At 37.1% G+C, this 17,843-nt stretch overlaps 1 protein-coding gene across 1 annotated transcript; it reads left to right on the top strand.

The window, feature by feature from the left end:
- The first annotated feature begins 14,046 nt into the window (after positions 1 to 14,046).
- Positions 14,047 to 16,886, top strand: LOC107611919 (uncharacterized). Its single transcript, XM_016313790.3, has 2 exons — positions 14,047 to 14,181; positions 16,354 to 16,886. The coding sequence occupies exon 2, from the start codon at positions 16,354 to 16,356 to the stop codon at positions 16,744 to 16,746; it is 393 nt and encodes a 130-aa protein (XP_016169276.1). The 5' UTR covers positions 14,047 to 14,181; the 3' UTR covers positions 16,747 to 16,886.
- Positions 16,887 to 17,843: the final 957 nt, after the last annotated feature.

The following is a 17,843-nucleotide window of genomic DNA, read 5'->3' as shown; positions in this document are numbered from 1 at the left end:
ATGCCTCAGAAGAAGGGAGTTCTTGAAATTGATACTCTGAATGCCATATTGGCTCAGAATAAAATATTGACTCAGCAAGTCAATATGATTTCTCAGAGTCTGAATGGATTGCAAGCTGCATCCAACAGTACTAAAGAAGCATCTTCTGAAGAAGAAGCTTATGATCCTGAGAACCCTGTAATGGCAGAGGGGAATTACATGGGAGAACCCTATGGAAACACCTATAATCCTTTATGGAGAAATCATCCAAATTTCTCATGGAAGGACCAACAGAAGCCTCAACAAGGCTTCAATAATAATGGTGGAGGAAATAGGTTTAGCAATAGCAAGCCTTTTCCATCATCTTCTCAGCAACAGACAGAGAATTTTGAACAAAGCCATTCTGGCCTGGCAACCATAGTCTCTGATCTATCCAAGACCACACTAAGTTTCATGAATGAAACAAGGTCTTCCATTAGAAATTTGGAGGCACAGGTGGGTCAGCTGAGTAAGAAGATTACTGAAACCCCTCTCAGTACTCTCCCAAGCAATACAGAAGAAAACCCCAAGAGAGAGCGCAAGGCCATAACCATGACCAATATGGCCGAACCTGGAGAGAGTGAGGAGGACGTGAGTCCTAGTGAGAAAAGCCTCATGGGACATCCTCTGGACAGAAAGGAGTTTCCCTTTGAGGAACCAAAGGAATCTGAGGCTCATAGAGAGACCATAGGGATTCCATTGAACTTCCTTCTGCCATTCATGAGCTCAGATGAATATTCTTCCTCTGAAGAGGATGAAGATATCACTAAAGAGCAAGTTGCTAAGTATCTAGGAGCAATCATGAAGTTGAATGCCATGTTATTTGGTAATAAGACTTGGGAGGATGAACCCCCCTTGTTCACCAATGAACTGAGTGCATTAATGAGGCTTACCTCAGAAGAAACTGGATCCCGGAAAATTCTTCATACCTTGTACCATAGGCACCATGACCTTTGAGAAGGCTCTGTGTGACTTGGGGTCAGGGATAAACCTCATGCCACTCTCTGTAATGGAGAAACTGGGAATCTTTGAGGTACAAGCTGCAAGAATCTCACTAGAGATGGCAGACAAATCAATGAAACAGGCTTATGGACTAGTAGAGGACGTGCTAGTAAAGGTTGAAGGCCTTTACATCCCTGCTGATTTCATAATTCTAGACACTGGGAAGGATGAGGATGAATCCATCATCTTTGGCATACCCTTCATAGCCACAACAAAAGCTGTGATTGATGTTGACAGAGGAGAGTTGGTCCTTCAGTTGAATGAGGACTACCTTGTGTTTAAGGCTCAAGGATCTTCCTCTGTAACTATGGAGAGGAAGCATGAAAAGCTTCTCTCAATGCAGAGTCAAACAGAGCCCCCACATTCAAACTTTAAGTTTGGTGTTGGGAGGCTATCATCATGCTCTGAGTATCTGTGAGGCTCCATGAGAGCCCACTGTCAAGCTATTGACATTAAAGAAGCGCTTGTTAGGAGGCAACCCAATTCTAATTAATTATATCTATTTATTTTCCATTGTTATTTTATATTTTCTTTAGGTTGATGATCATGTGAAGTCACAAAAACAACTGAAAAAGCAAAAATAGAGTGAAAAACAGCATTAAAAACAGCACACCCTGGAGGACGATTTTACTGGTGTTTAAACGCCTGTAAGGGTAGCAGAATGGGCGTTTAACGCCCAGTCTGGCACCATTCTGGGTGTTTAACGCCAGAAAAGGGCACCAAACTGGCGTTTAACGCCAGAAATGGGCACAAAGTTGGCGTTTAACGCCAGAAAAGGGAGAAAAGCTGGCATTTAACGCCACAAAGGGAAGATAAGCTGGCGTTAAACGCCAGAAATGGGCAGCAACTTGGCGTTTAACGCCAGGATTGGCACTCTAAGGGGCGTTTACACGCCAACATAGTGCAGGGATGAGAAGTCCTTGACACCTCAGGATCTGTGGATCCCACAGGATCCCCACCTACCTCAACTCTCTCTCTCTCTCTCTCTCTTCTTCCCCACCCACCATTGACCAATCACCTCAATACCTCTTCCCCAAAAACCCCTCACCTATCAAATCCTACCCTCTTCTCCATAATCTTTTCACCAACCCACATCCATCCATCATAAAACCCCACCTACCTCACTATTCAAATCCAAATCCTTTCCCTCCCAAACCCAACCCCTAATACACGAACCCTACCCTCTCTTTCCACTCCTATATAAACCCCTATTCACTTCTTCATTTCCACATATCACAAACACTACTTCTCCCCTTTGGCCGAACCACTAAACCCCCTCCATCTCCTCTATTTCTTCTTCTTCTACTCCCTTCTTTCTTCTTTTGCTCGAGGACGAGCAAACCTTCTAAGTTTGGTGTGGTAAAAGTATTGCTTTTTATTTTTCCATAACCACTTATGGCACATAAGGCCGGAGAAACCTCTAGAAAGAGGAAAGGGAAGGCAAAAGCTTCCACCTCCGAGTCATGGAAGATGGAGAGATTCATCTCAAAGGTCCATCAAAACCACTTCTATGAAGTTGTGGCCAAGAAGAAGGTGATCCCTGAGGTCCCTTTCAAGCTCAAAAAGAGTGAATATCCGGAGATCTGACATGAGATTCAAAGAAGAGGTTGGGAAATTCTCACCAATCCCATTCAACAAGTCGGGATCTTAATGGTTCAAGAGTTCTATGCCAATGCATGGATCACCAAAAACCATGATCAAAGTGTGAACCGGACCCAAAGAATTATTATGAGTAAAATAAGGAAAAGATATTTTTTTATTTTTGAATTTTAATGAGGAAAGAGAAAAACAACAAAACGACACTAAACTTAGAAATTTTAGATCAAAATAAAGAGAACAAACAAGAAAACTTTGAATGTCAAGATGAACACCAAGAACACTTTGAAGATCAAGATGAACACCAAGAACAAATTTTTGAAAAATTTTTAAGTAAATAAAAGCACAAAAACACACCAAACTTAAAATTTTTAGAAAATCAAACACAAATTTTTGAAAAATTAAAGAAAAACACAAAGAAGATACCAAACTTAGAATTTTTTAAAAATCAAGGAAGAACTAAGGACATGCAAATTCGAAAATTTAAAAGAAAATAAAGGCATGCAATTAACACCAAACTTAAAATATGAAACTAAACTCAAATAAAAGGCTCTAAACCAACAAAAATAAATTATTCCTAATCTAAGCAACAAGATAAACCGTCAGTTGTCCAAACTCGAACAATCCCCGGCAACAGCGCCAAAAACTTGGTGCACGAAGTCACAATCACACTTTTGCAATTCCGCACAACTAACCAGCAAGTGCACTGGGTCGTCCAAGTAATACCTTACGTGAGTAAGGGTCGATCCCACCGAGATTGTCGGCTTGAAGCAAGCTATGGTTGTCTTGTAACTCTTAGTCGGGATATCAATAATTCTCAGATTTAATTGTAAAAAGTAAAAGAACATGAAATAAATACTTGTTATGCAGTAATGAAGAACAGGTTGAGGTTTTGGAGATGCTTTGTCTTCTGAATCTCTGCTTTCCTACTATCTTCTTCTTCATGCACACAAGGCTCCTTCCATGGCAAGCTTTATGTTGGGCATTACCGTTGTCAATGGCTACTTCCCGTCCTCTCAGTGAAAATGTTCCAAATGCGCTGTCACGGCACGGCTAATCATCTGTCGGTTCTCGATCATGTCAAAATAGGATCCATTGATCCTTTTGCGTTTGTCACTACGCCCAACACTCGTGAGTTTGAAGCTCGTCACAGTCATCCCTTCCCAGATCCTACTCAGAATACCACAGATAAGGTTTAGACGTTCCGGATCTCAAGAATGGCCGCCAATAATTCTAGCTTATACCACGAACACTCTGATCTGGATCATGAGGCTAAGAGATATGCATTCAATCTAAGGTAGAACGGAGGTGGTTGTCAGGCACGCCTTCATAGGTGAGAATGATGATGAGTGTCACGGATCATCACATTCATTAGGTTGAAGTGCAAATGAATATCTTAGAATAGAAGCAAGCGTGATAGAATGGAAAACAGTAGTAATTGCATTAATTCATGAAGAATAGCAGAGCTCCTCACCCCTAACAATGGGGTTTAGAGACTCATACCGTAGAAGATACAATATAAAATGTGTAAAGTGTCATGAGGTACAAGATGAATCACTAAAAGTAGTTTTTATAGTAACCTAGTGACCTAGGGTTACAGAAAATGAGTAAGCTAGGGTGTTTAGTGTAAAAATCTACTTCCGGGGCCCACTTGATGTGTGCTTGGGCTGAGCATTGAAGCTTTCATGTGTAGAGACTTTTCTTGGAGTTAAACGCCAGCTTTTGTGCAAGTTTGGGCGTTTAACTCCAGCTTTTATGCCAATTCTGGCGTTAAACGCCAGAATTCTTAAGCTGACTTGGAACGCCGGTCTGGGCCATCAAACCTTGAGCAAAGTATGGACTATTATATATTGCTGGAAAGCCCAGAATGTCTACTTTCTAACGCAATTAAGAGCGCACCAATTGGGCTTCTGTAGCTCCAGAAAATCCACTTCGAGTGCAGAGAGGTCAGAATCCAATAGCATCTGCAGTCCTTTTTCAGCCTCTGAATCAGATTTTTGCTCAGGTCCCTCAATTTCAGCCAGAAAATACCTGAAATCACAGAAAAATACACAAACTCATAGTAAAGTCCAGAAATGTGATTTTTGAATAAAAACTAATAAAAACATAATAGAAACTAACCAAAACATACTAAAAATATACTAAAAATAATGCCAAAAAGCGTATAAATTATCCGCTCATCAAATACCCAAATTAAATTTTGAAAAGTTAGGATGAGAATTTGGGGATTTAAATATGATTGTCGGACTTCGTAGGTAATTCCGAGTCAAAAAATGTGTTTTCTGCGAAAAACTGTGAAAAACCGCGAACCGGCAGTCAAACCGATTGAACCGGTTCAAGTCTGCTCGGTGCTGCGCGAGAAGAAGTGAAAACAGCCGAAAACCTTAGAAAATATTAGAGATGAAAAACCGGGCGTTAGTGTTAAAAGTTTGGCCCGAGAACCGGGCCCAAGTTGGGCCCAAGTCCAATATATATAAGGGTTCATTAATAAACTCAAACACACTCACACTCAGCTGAAGAGAAGGGGAAGAAGAGAAACCCTTGGGCACTATTCACTTCAATCTTTCCAAGCTAATATCTTGAGCTACGGTGCTCCGATTTGCGTGCCATCAGTGGCTACGCGTCTCTTGTGAAGAGCTCTACAAAACCCATGTAAGAAACTGGTAAGAAAAGTTCGAAATCTTCCCAGTTCCTCTCCTCTAAATTTTGGGTTTTTAGGGCTTTGGGTTAAATGAGTTTTTGTGATTTTGGATGTTTAGGTTTGCTCTAATCCTTGCATAGCATTGAATTTTTGCTATCAAATCTGTTGGAAAAGGTAAGAGCCACTAAACCCTTGTGATATTATGTTTAAATGGAACCCTAGGTTGATTTTGTGGTGATTTATATGTGTATAGCTTGATTATTGTGAGTTTGGAGCTTGTTGGTGCTTGTTGGAGTTACATTGGTGGTTGGATTTTAGTTGAAAGCTTATTTGGTTCATTAAGGGAATCGGCCAAGTATATAATATTCATGGACACTTAGGCTAGTAACCCATAGGATAGGAATGGATTATAATGGTTGTTGAGGTGCTGAATGTTGATGTATGTTGAATAATATTGATATGTGAGAATGAATGATTGTATGTGATTATGATGTGTGAAGATAACTTGTATGAAGATGATGATGATATGGAGTTTTAAAATGAGGAAAATGTGAATTTGATAATGATTGTTGGTATTTAAGGATTATGATGTTTGATGTTGGGTATGTGATTTATTATTATTGATATGGTTAATGATTGATGATGATTAGTGATCTTGTTGGTATATTGAAGGTGAGTGTTGAGATTATTGATAAATGATGTGAATTATGATGAGTTGGTAAATCATGAATGTTGAATTGGTAAAGGTGGTGTGAAAGATTGAAATTTGAAAGAATAGGGGATTGATTTTGATGTTGGTAATGATTGAATTAGGATTGAAGAAGGTGTTGGTGGTTGAAAATGGTATAATATGATAAAAAGGTTAGGTTATGATAGAAAGTAGAGCTTGAACTGGTTTTGGTTTGATTAGGTCGGAAATGTTGGTAATGTTGAGGTTTTGTGACTTTTGTAAAAACTGGGTTTTTGGTGAACTTTGTTCGATCATAACTTTTGTCTCGGTTTTCAAAATTGATTGAAATTTGTTTAGAATTAAAGATCTTTGAAAACCCTTTAAATCGATATAAAGTTTGTGAAAATTAGAATTTGTAGAGGAAGTTATGATCATTCAAATTTGGTGTTAAAAATCTGAAATTCTGCAAGGTTGCAGAATTTTATGATTTCTAATATGTGCAAGCGCACACCCTCGTGCGGACGCACACCCTGCAAAAATTTTGACCTGTGCGGACGCACACATCTGTGCGTACGCACAGACAGGAAAATCGTTCTGTTTGCAGTGCTAGCACAGCTTGTGCGCGCACATATCTAAGGAAGAATTGCAACCTGTGCGGACGCACACGTTGGGAAGGCCAGTCTGTTAAGGGCGCTGGCACAGGTTGTGTGAGTGAATAGATTCTGTAAGTTTTGCCACCTGTGCGTACGCACATCCCTGTGGGTACGCACACATTTTAAAATCTCTTGGGCGTGCGCACGCACACACCCCTGTGCGGCTACACATGCCTTGTTTCTCAAATTATACTTGTTTTTCAACTATTCTACTTTCCCAACAAGGTTGTAAGCTTCTATAACACCATTTTAAGACTTTTGGGCTCAATTTCGGGTATTAGGACATGGGAAGGATCTTAGGAGGTTTAATTTGATATTATCTTGAAAAACTAGAAAACAGAGGCTTAGGTTTCTGGTGTACTGAGGATGGGTTTGATAGAGTGAGAAGAAAGAAAGATGTATGAATTGAGAAATTAATAAACTATTGAGTTCAAAAAGGGAATTATGAATTTATAATGATTGCGATGAGTTGAGAATTTGGAAAGAAATGATGGAATTATTGAATTATGTGGAGAGTGTGCTAGGCACTATATCCTTGGAATGTTGAGGTTGATAATTGGAAGTGATTGAGATGAGAAACGATGATGAGTTGGGATTGATGGACTTGTAGATGTGGGTAGTGAGCCAGGCACTATATCCTTGGAATGATTTGTGATGAATTATATGATGTTGTTGTTTTCCTTCTCCGCCGCAAGAGTGTGCTAGGCACTATATCCTCGGATTGAGCATGCAAGTGCTCCAGGCACTATATCCTTGGAACGATAGTGTGCCAGGCACTATATCCTCGGAACAAAAGTGTGCCTGGCGCTATATCCTCGGAAGTGGCAGAAAGGCGACATCCGAAAGGGTGTGTCGGGTTGGCATTTATAGACCGACAAGTGATATCACGAGCCAATAGGACAGGCATTCATCATATGCATCTCTTATGTGCTGGTTTGCTTTGACTACTTGAGCTTGCCTAACTGTATAACATGCCTACTTGCTTTTTGAACTACTTGTTATATATTTGCATATTACTTGTGTTTTCCTTGGTTGTATTATCTGTGTTTGTTTGGGATTGAGGAGGTTCGAAAGGTGGTGGCAATGGGATCGCATGGAGGATCGGTTGGGAAGATTGTGGGACAGCGGCGTTGGTTAGAATAGAAACCCCCTAAGATAGACTACTCGGTTTATGTATGTTAAGGTTTATTTTATGCTTAACTGCTCTAGTATGCTTAAGTTTGAATCTTGTAATGGATATGGAGCTTAGGATTGCCTTCGGCATCTCGGGGTCTTATATCCTACATCATTGGGCACTGTTACCATACTGAGAACCTCCGGTTCTCATACCATATTCTGTTGTTGTTTTTCAGATACAGGTCGCAGCCCACCTCAGTGAGTTGTTTGGTTGGTGACAGAAACGGAGAATTCGGATATCTTTCGGGGTCTTTTGATTTATTTTGCTATACATCTCTCATTTTTGTATTTTGTTTAGCCTAGAGGCATGTACTGAGAGAACAAAACTTGTATAAGCTGTTTTTACCGTCTGGTTTCATGTATGGTCTGTATATGGCTAGCCGGCTTAAACTCCGCAAGTCGTGGCTAGATCCTTATGATATTATACTATGATATTTTGATATAAATTGTATCTATTTCTTGTGCTTTAAGTTAGTTACTCCATTTATACGTTTTTGCGCTTTCCATATCCTACCTTTGAGTTATATCCTTTATCGGGCTTTTAGATTATATTAATTCTTTCTATATATTATATGTATGAGCTTAGAACTGTCATAATCTCTGATTATCCTTTGCTTTACGACGCGAGGTAAAGCTTAGGCTAATTAGGGTGTTACACTCTTTACCAACAAATTCTATAGCATCTTCTAGTATTTTGAGAGCTTTATCTATTGTTTTTGATATGTCAGAAGTGTCCAATGAATAAAGAAAAATTATTCCTTTAGGGTTGTTCACCAAAAAGTTAAAAATACTATGCCTCTTTTTATCTGTCCATCCATCTGACATGATTGAACAACCAGTTCTCTTTCACTCTGCTTTAAACTCGGTAAGCATTTCATCAACATTGATCACTGCTTTCTTTAATTAAGTTTCTCTTATCTCATGGTAAGAAAGAGGTTTGTAGCCAATTCCATATCTCCCAACCATCTCACAAAACTTTAAAAACTCAAGATTCTTAATAACATTGAAAGGAATAGCACTTTTATAGACAAATGTATTATATTGCTGATCACATTGTTCCCTCTAGATCCTTCTTCATCATTTGATTTATTGTTGATTGAACTTGAGCCCCTTTTCCTTTTGTGACAAAGTTGCGCATATCTTTTCCCTTTTCTTGAGAATTATCCTTCTCCTTTTCCTTTTTTGTTTGCTCAAGATAATCCTCATCATCACCAAATCTTATCTTTTTCAATGATGTTTTTTTAGTCTCCACACAGACTTTCAACATCACAGCCTTAACTTCTTCAGGTACTGAAGCACAAGATTCTAAATCCTCTTTAGTACCGGCAAGGTGATGCTTGAACCTATAAATTTCTCTGCTTATAGTCTTTGAGCAATAATTACACTTCACTTTTTTACCATTGCCATGAATATCGATACCATGTTTTCATCTTCTATTTCCAGTTGCATTTTTTCTCCTAGAAACAGTAAGTCTAAGAATACTAGGAACTGAAAACCTTGTCCCTGAACCAATATTCTCAAACATTTTGTATTTTTGCTCCTAAATCAACAAATCAATATACCAAATAATTAATTTAGTAAAGTTATCCACTTATCTTTATCTATCTCTTAATAATGATTAGAAATTATCAAAAATGAACTAACAAAGTTGATCAATTCAGATTTCAGAGTTTCAGACATTCAGAATCAATAACAACTAAACTAACACTAACAAGTAACAACTACAAAATGTAGCAATTTAGAACAGATTAAACTAACACTAATAAGTAACAACTACAAAATGTAGCAATTCAGTAACTAATTCGTTTTAAAACATACCTGGATTAAATGGCTGAATGGAGTAGGCTCAGCTGAAAAACCAGGCGTTGTTGTGCTGCGTAGGAAGACAAGCGACAGGCTGATAGAATGAACGGAGAAAGCGTGACGACCAAAAGAGGACACGACGAACAGCGAAAATGTGGCGGACGACAGAGGCTCCACGAGTCCACGTGCTTTGATGCAGGACAGACTCAATAGAGAGCAGAATGAGAGAGTGAGAGTGAGAGAATGGTGGAAAGTCTGGATGCAGGCGACCGGCGCGGCTGCAACCAGTGATGAGCGATGGCGATGGATGGACAAAACGAGAAGAACGTTTGGAGAATGAGAGTGAGTGATGTGCAAAGTGAAGGGTTTAGGGTTGTGTTGCTCTCTTTCTTCTTTTTCTTTTTTTTTTTGGGGAAAAAATGGGCACCCAACACAAACTTGCTGACTCACTCTCAAACTCGCGAGTTTGACCAAGTTTGTGTTTGAGTTAACTCGATTCTATTACCTAAACTCGTAAACTCATACGAGTTTACGAATTAATTCGCGAGTTTGATAACAATGATAAAGAATTTAACTAAAGTCTTGAACATAATATAGGAATTTTTTCTAAAATAAAATAAAAATATTTTTAATTCCAAAAGAAAAATAATCTATCTTTATTTTTTGGAATCCAATTTTTTTTTTTAAATTTAAAGATGTTTGCCCAAATCTAAGCGAATTTTAGCAAATGTAATAAAAATTAGCCCAGGCCCTAAGCGAATTACGTAAAATTTGTTTTAGTTTTAGACGAACTTCTTTGATGTTTGCACCACATACACACCTCATTTTTCATGATATTTATCTTTATTCTTTCATTTTATATCATAATTAAATATTCATTACACTATAAAAATATTAACAAGTATAATAAAATAATTACTCGTTAATATTTTTTATTGCATTCATTAATATCTTTGGAGTATACCAATTTTTTTGTTTTAAATTTAATTAATATTAATATGTCAATACTCGTTAACATACTTATTGATTAATTTTTTATAACAAATTCAATAAATACACACATATTGCATATTGGTACACTAGTATTAATTAAATTTAAAATAAAAATATTTGTTAACTATAAACATATTAATGAATATATTAAAAAATATTAATAAGTAATTATTTTATTGTACTCGTTAATATTTGTTAATATTAATATTTTATTATACTTGTTAATATTTCTTAATATTAGTATTAATATTAATATTAATATTTTTTACAATACTGATGAATCCATATTTCATGGTATTTATTTGCTTTAATTAGGTAGATTTCATTGACTTTTCTTGTATTTAGCCATTGAAATAGCATAGTTTCATGATGTCTTCCTAATTTGTGCTTGAAAGTGAAAACATGCTCTTTAGGTCTTTTTTATTGCTAAATTTTATTCACTTTGATCCCATTTGGTGCCTTGATGGTTTTGATGAGTGATTTCATGTTTTCAAGGCAAGTTTGGGTTGAAGAAGTGAAGAAAGAGCATCCAAAAGGGGAGAAATCATGAAGAAAATGGAGTTTGGAAGCTGCTGCAAAGATGCGTACGAACAGTGATGCGTGCGTACGCACAACGGACTTCGTGCAAGGATGCGTACGCACTAAATGTCGTGTGTACGCACGATGGAATTTTTGTGCAAACGTGCGTACGCACAGTAGGTCGTGCGTACGCACGCGTGCATATGCGTGAGGTTATTAATGCAAATCGCTGGGGGCGAATTCTGGACCTCCAAAATCCAGTCCAACTCATTTTCTAAAGCTATTTAAGGCCAAAGTGAAGAGGAATGAAAGGGGACAATTAGGTTTAGTTTTTGTTATGTTTTCTCTTAGTTTCTAGAGAGAGAAACTCCCTCCTCTCTCTAGAATTAGGGTTATTTAGTTTAAATTCTTGCAATTTCTACTTTTAATTCTTGTTTTTATTTACTTTACCTTGTCATTTATTGTTATTGCTTCTTTGTTCTTCTTCATTTCTCTTGTTATTTCCTTTATTTTGTCATTTTTATGTTTTATAACACTCATGTTACATTTAATTTTAATTGATGCAGTTTATGTTTTCATGCCATTTATTGCTTCCTTTAATTGTTATTGTTACTTTTTTGCTTTGGTAGTTTTAGAATTTATTTTATTACAATTTAATATTATTTTATTTTCATGCACACCAAGTATTTGATAAAATGCTTGGCTTAGTTTTTACATAGTTTCTCTACACTCTTGGTTTGAAATTGATGCCTTTGGTGATCCTTAAGTCATTGATGTCCATTCTTGTTTGATACATTAGAGTAGTTAGTTGATTTGGTCTCCCTTGACTCTATGTGACCCCTTAGTGTTGACATAGGACTTAGGGATTGGAATTAACTATGCCTATTTGACTTATCTTCGATGTAAGGTTGACTAAGTAGGATTAACTCTTCATAATCATCATATGTTTGTGGTCAATGGTTAGGATAGGTAACCTTAGCTCTCAATTACTTGCCAAGATGTTTTCTTGCATGTTAAGTTTCCTTTCCTTGCATTTAATTGCTTTTACTTTTACTTGCTTTCATTTAATTTCTTGCATGTTTAGTTTCCACACTCTTGGTTGAGAAATTGGATGTTTGGGTGGAATTGAGTTGTGGATGTCCATTCTGCATTGTGTGAGAATAATTAATTGGTTTGGTTTCATTGATGCTAGTCTTTCACTAAGTAATTAGTGAGTTGACTAGGACTTATGGATTGAGATCAATTATGCTCTTTTGACTAATTCTCAAGGAGGATTAACTAATTTGAATTGATTCCACACGATTGCCATGTTTGTGGTCCATAACTAGGATAGGAATCCTAAATTCCCCAATTCTTGCCAAGAGTTGCCATTTACATTCCTTACATGTTTATTTGCTCTCTTGCTATTTACGTTTCTTGCTCTCTTGCTTTCATTCCCGATTCCCCATGCTCTCTCTCATAGCCAATAAATGTACACTTCATTGCAACTCCTAGGGAAGACGACCCAGGAGCTAAATACTCTCGGTTATTTTGTATTGACTTTATTATTTGATCTTGAGAATTCATTGTTGGTTTAGACTATACTTTCAACGATGGAATTCTATTTTATGAAAATCTAGACTAACAATAGTTCTCTTATCAAATTTGGCGTCGTTGCCGGGGAGTTGTAATGATGCTTGTTATTGGCTATTGTTAATATGTAAATATGTAAATAGCTTGTTTTTGATTGATTGTGAATATGTTAATATGTGAATATATGAATATATGAATAGTTTGGTTTTGATTGATTACTTATTTTTGCTAGTTTTAGGAGTCCGTTTTGCTTGTTCTTATTATCTTTTGTTTTTATTTCCTTTTTCTCCTATGGATTCTCGCCCATTGCATTATGAGTTTGGTTGCTATTGTGTTATAGGGATTGAGAATTTCAAGTATTTGTCACCTATATGGAATGAAGAGAATCAACTAGATTGGGTGTACAAGCTTTGGAATCTCGAAAGCCATGGAAATTGCAAACATGGGCAGAAATTCAAAGAACAATGGAAACACAAGCCTCCTTGATGAGAGCTTCTCAATAAAGTCCAACTTAAGGACTCTAAATAGAAGTGTTAGGTGGGAGACACCCCACCATAGTAAAACTTTCCAACTTTTCTTTTTTATTGTGTTCTTGTAAATATGTCTCTTGATTGGTAGCTTACCTTTTTAGATTTTTAGTCTTTCAATTGCTTTTTTGAATAATTGGTAATTTTATTTGAATTTGTCTTTTTGCCATGAATTACAATTTTGAAGTTTTTAATTGGTTGTGAATAGTTGAAGTAGTTGGTAGCTTTTGTTTGTGCATATTTCAAGTATTTTGAGTAGTTAACAAATTTTGTTTTGGAAAATAAAATTTTGATAATTTTAAAGTTGAATGTAAATAATTGCAGATTTTTGTTAATTTTTTGTTTCTGTGAATATTAAAATGTTGGGTAATGCTAAAAATAAAAAAAAAAATCACATCGTGCATACGCACACTGCAAAAAATGGCCCCTGTCCACGGCGTTCGCACAGTTGATGCGCACGCACAAATCCTAATTCCTTCAGCCGTGCCTGTGCATGTCCGTGGTGCGTACGCACAATAGCTAAAATCCTACCCCCTCCTTATGTGCGAACCCTATTCTCTTCGCGTAAACACCCCCCTCTCCAACGTCTCTATCTCTGAACCCCTCCCACCCCGTTTCAAATTCACACGTCCACCACCTCAACCTCCGTCTCTGAACCCGCCACCGACCAACCACCACCGCCGACATCCACCACGTCTCCCCCCCCCCCTTTTTTTCTTCTTCCTCTTCTCTTCACTTCTATCTTCTCTGCTTCCCTGCTACCACACAAACGCCGCGGCACCCAGCCGTAGTCGCCGGCGCCCCCTCCACCAACCACCACCTTTCACCACATTTCCCTCACCTCATCTCCATCTCTCCTATTCTGTTTGAGGGAAGAACGGGGGAAACCCCTGTTTCTCAACGCAGCGCCATAGAGCACCTCCGCCGCTTCTGTCTTGGAGCGCCACCGCTGCTTCGCCTCTGAGCCGGTGTCGACCCACTTATCAACCCTCTACTTTTGTTTCTGCCCAGGTTCCCCTTCCTTTTCAGTTACTTTTATTTTCGTTTAATTAATATGTTAGTTTAATTTCTGTTTAACCTGCTTAATTCAATTAGGTTAGCTTAGTTGATTTAGGTGGTTAGATAACTTGAACTGGTTAGTGGATGTAGGTTTTGTTTTGCTTACTGCTGCTGTTCGGACTGATTCTACCTCTTCCCTGAATGCTGCCCTGGATGAACTTGTTTATTGTGTTATTTTGGTGTTGAGTTCTGGACTGGTGATTGCTATTTATTGTATTTTTATTCATTGTCCAAAATAGATGCTGTGAACGTGTTACCGTTTCATTCATTTTTCTTGGTTTGTTGTTGCTAAGCGCTGCTCTGCTTGTTGCTTGATCCATATTATGTGAACTGCAATGATTCCAGTTTGTGGAACTGGTTAAATCATATGAATTCTTTTTGCTGCTTGCTTGAACCTGGGAAACATGCTATTTATGGCTTATGGCTGTTCTACTCTTGCTGAAGGCTATTATGAATTTCAATTGTGATTGCTGCTGCCTGGAAATCTGTTTCTGCCTTGTTTTTTTTTCTGAGTGCTATGGGCTGAGTTCTTTGATTCAATTTGCACTTGGTTGTTGGATTCAGTTGTGCTTAATTGTTTAAACTCATGCTGCTTGCAAGTGGAAAGATTATTGAATTCAAGAGAAAGAATGCTGCTGGATTGTTCCTTGTCTCTGTTTGGTGCTGTCTTTTTAAGCCATTATGTTTCTGTTATTTTCCCAACAAAAAGAATGCTGCTGTTGGTAGTATATTGTTGTTCTTCTTGTAGGCCATTACTTTTGTTGGCTTGGTTTCATTGCCTATTCGTGTTTTGTTGCTGTATATTGGCCCATTTGCTTACTTCCGATGAATTTATATATGGTTTTTCTGTTTTTAATTGTTAATGCATTCATAGGAAGTCTAAATTGATTGATTGGGTTTGGGAAATAGCCAATTTGCTGCTGAAATGCTGCCAGATTTTTCCTAACTATGTTTCATGAAATAACATTATTTTATTTGGTGCAACAAGCTCTATTTGACGAAATTCTGTGTCAATAGAATTTTGTTTGCTAAATGGTTTCGGAAACTCCTCAAGAACTTGTTTACAAGTTTTGGTCATGCTTATAACATTCTTTGCTTGTTTATAATGCTGATTTACCTCTATGCATTGAATAGTTTGAGTGAATTTTCAGATTGACCATAAGCTTGGTTTTCATTTGAATTTGAGCCCCATTTGCTTGCTTTCACAAGGTTGATGATTTCTTCTACCTATGTGGCTAATTTGACTCATTTTCTCTATGCCCAAATTACCTTTAGTCACATAGTGCATAAAATTTTCAACTCTTATCTCAACATTGTAACCTTCATGCCTCATTGAAATTCGGTGTTTGAATTTCATTTATGTGCATTGTTCATTAAAGTTTTGACTTGCCAACACCAAATTATTTCAACTTATGCCAATTGCTTGTGATTAATACTTGCTTGATTATGTGCTCTACATATATATGTGAATCACTTATTTTGGCATCTTGAACTTTTGAAAAGTGAATAGAAACTTGCTTGTTTTGACATTTTTGAAACTTTTTGTAATCAAGAAACTTGTGACTATGCACTTAAATTTTGATTTTCCTCCCATTTCTTTCACTAACTTCTCTCTTTTTACATAACTTTTAAGCTTTGATTTCTTTTTCAACTAACTTTTTCTATTTCTTTTCCTTTTAAACTAATTTTTCTTTTTCTTTGCCTAACTTTTAACTCTGCTTTTCTTTTTCATCTAACTTTTCTTTTCACTTTCAATTAACCATTTTCCTTTTTACTAACATAACTTTTAACTTTTAATTTTCCTTTTATTTTTCAACTAACATTAACTTTTAACTTTTAACTGTTTTCTTTCTCTTGGTGCATAGTAACATTGCTCCTTCCTTCTTTTATTCTTCGATAAACAAGCAAGTTAGCTACCCTCATATCCTGAATTTGATTGGAAGATTGTTTGTGTTTGATTTAATTTGATTCTCATGTATGCTTCCATTCAATTTCCATTTTCTGTTCACTTCTGTTATATGTTGCTAGGTGATGCAGTTTCTGCTTGTTCTCTATTTGTCACACTTCCTTGATTGTGTGCCTCTAGATTATGTTCATATCCCCATTTCCCTTCTTGTTTTGCAGATGGCTGATAGAAAAGGGAAGGGTAAGGCCACAAGCTCCGGCAAAAGAAAGCGGACTTCTCAGTCTGCTGATACCTCTGATCTTGCATTCTATGCAAGGCGTATCAGTGGGAGTGACAGAGAAGCTCAGAATACACCTCCTACTGATAAACATAAGTTCAGCAATGCATATTCGAAGCGAAAGTTTGAAAAGTTCCTAAAAAAGAACTTGCATGTTGAGAGGGAACTCCATCTCCCGGATGAGTTGAGCCAGTATACGGATGATCAGATTGCTCAGTGGAGTTGGAGTTTCATAGGTTGGGAGCTTCCAACGGTGAATGAATCATGGGTCAAGGAATTTTATGCGAACTACTACACTGGGGCCCTTGATGCAGTTTACCTGAGAGGCCAGTAGATTCTGGTCACTGAGGAGGCAATTGAGTATGCCTTCCACCTTAGGCCTAGACCGAGTGGTAAAGATTCATATGAAGAGGCTGAAGGAGAGAGGAAGATGAAGACTTTTGATTGGGACCAAGTCTTAGTAGTGATTGCTGAGTCTGGGAGTGATGATTATGACTTTTGTGTGGTTTAGAATTCACAAATGAATTCTCGTTGCAAGTATAGTTTCTAAACCAATAATAGTCATTTCATACAAAAATTTGGTTGTCACAAGTAACAAACCCCTAAAATTATAAACCGAAGTATTCAAACCTCGGGTCGTTCTCCCTAGGAATTGCAAACAAATGTTCTTGTTATTGGCTATGAAGTATATTTGGGGTTTTTGAGTTAAGGAATAAGGAATGTAAATTGCAAAAGAAATAAACTAACAACTAAGAAAGCTCTTGGCAAGATATGAGAACTAGAAGTCCTATCCTAGTTATCCTCCTCAATTGTGACAACAATTGTCCATTGCTACCACTTAGTTAACCTCTAATCATGGAGAAAAGTTAAGTGGATGAATCAACTTGATTCCACAAGTCCTAGCCAACTCCCAAGGGAAAGACTAGCTTTAGAGGTATCCAAATCAATTAGCAACTTCTAATTATCAATCAACAAAGGAATTAGATAACTCAAGCGTCACTAATTACTCTACCAAAGCCAAGAGGAATAAAATCTATACTAAAATCTAACCAAGCATTTCATCAAACACTTGAAAGGCATAAAAGGAAAGCAAAGTAAATTGATAACAACAATAAAATCTAACAACTACTTATTGCAAGGAATTAATAACAATAATCAAAAGAAACACAATTATTATGAATTACCTCAAATTAAATTGGAAGAAAATAGAAGGAACAAGAGTAGATCTACAATAAAGCATAGAAACAACATAAAGGAAATTACAACAAAAGAATAGAGGAATCATAAATTCAACAACAAAGAATTGAGAAGAAGAAGAAGAAGTAGAGAGCATGAATCAAAATATAGATCTAAGAACTAAACCTAATCCTAATCCTAATTCTAGAGAGAAGTTAGAGCTTCTCTCTCTAAAACTAACCTAAACTAAACTAA

The sequence above is a fragment of the Arachis ipaensis genome, chromosome B8, assembly GCF_059453495.1.
Source record: "Arachis ipaensis isolate K30076 ecotype BB chromosome B8, ASM5945349v1, whole genome shotgun sequence".
Classification (NCBI taxonomy): Eukaryota; Viridiplantae; Streptophyta; class Magnoliopsida; order Fabales; family Fabaceae; genus Arachis; species Arachis ipaensis.
Note: the sequence above shows the minus strand (reverse complement) of the source record. Positions and strands in the feature narration are given on the sequence as shown.

Bases quoted from the DNA above. Each gene is read 5' to 3' on its own strand.
- LOC107611919 (XM_016313790.3), top strand. From the start codon at position 16,354: ATGGCTGATAGAAAAGGGAAGGGTAAGGCCACAAGCTCCGGCAAAAGA.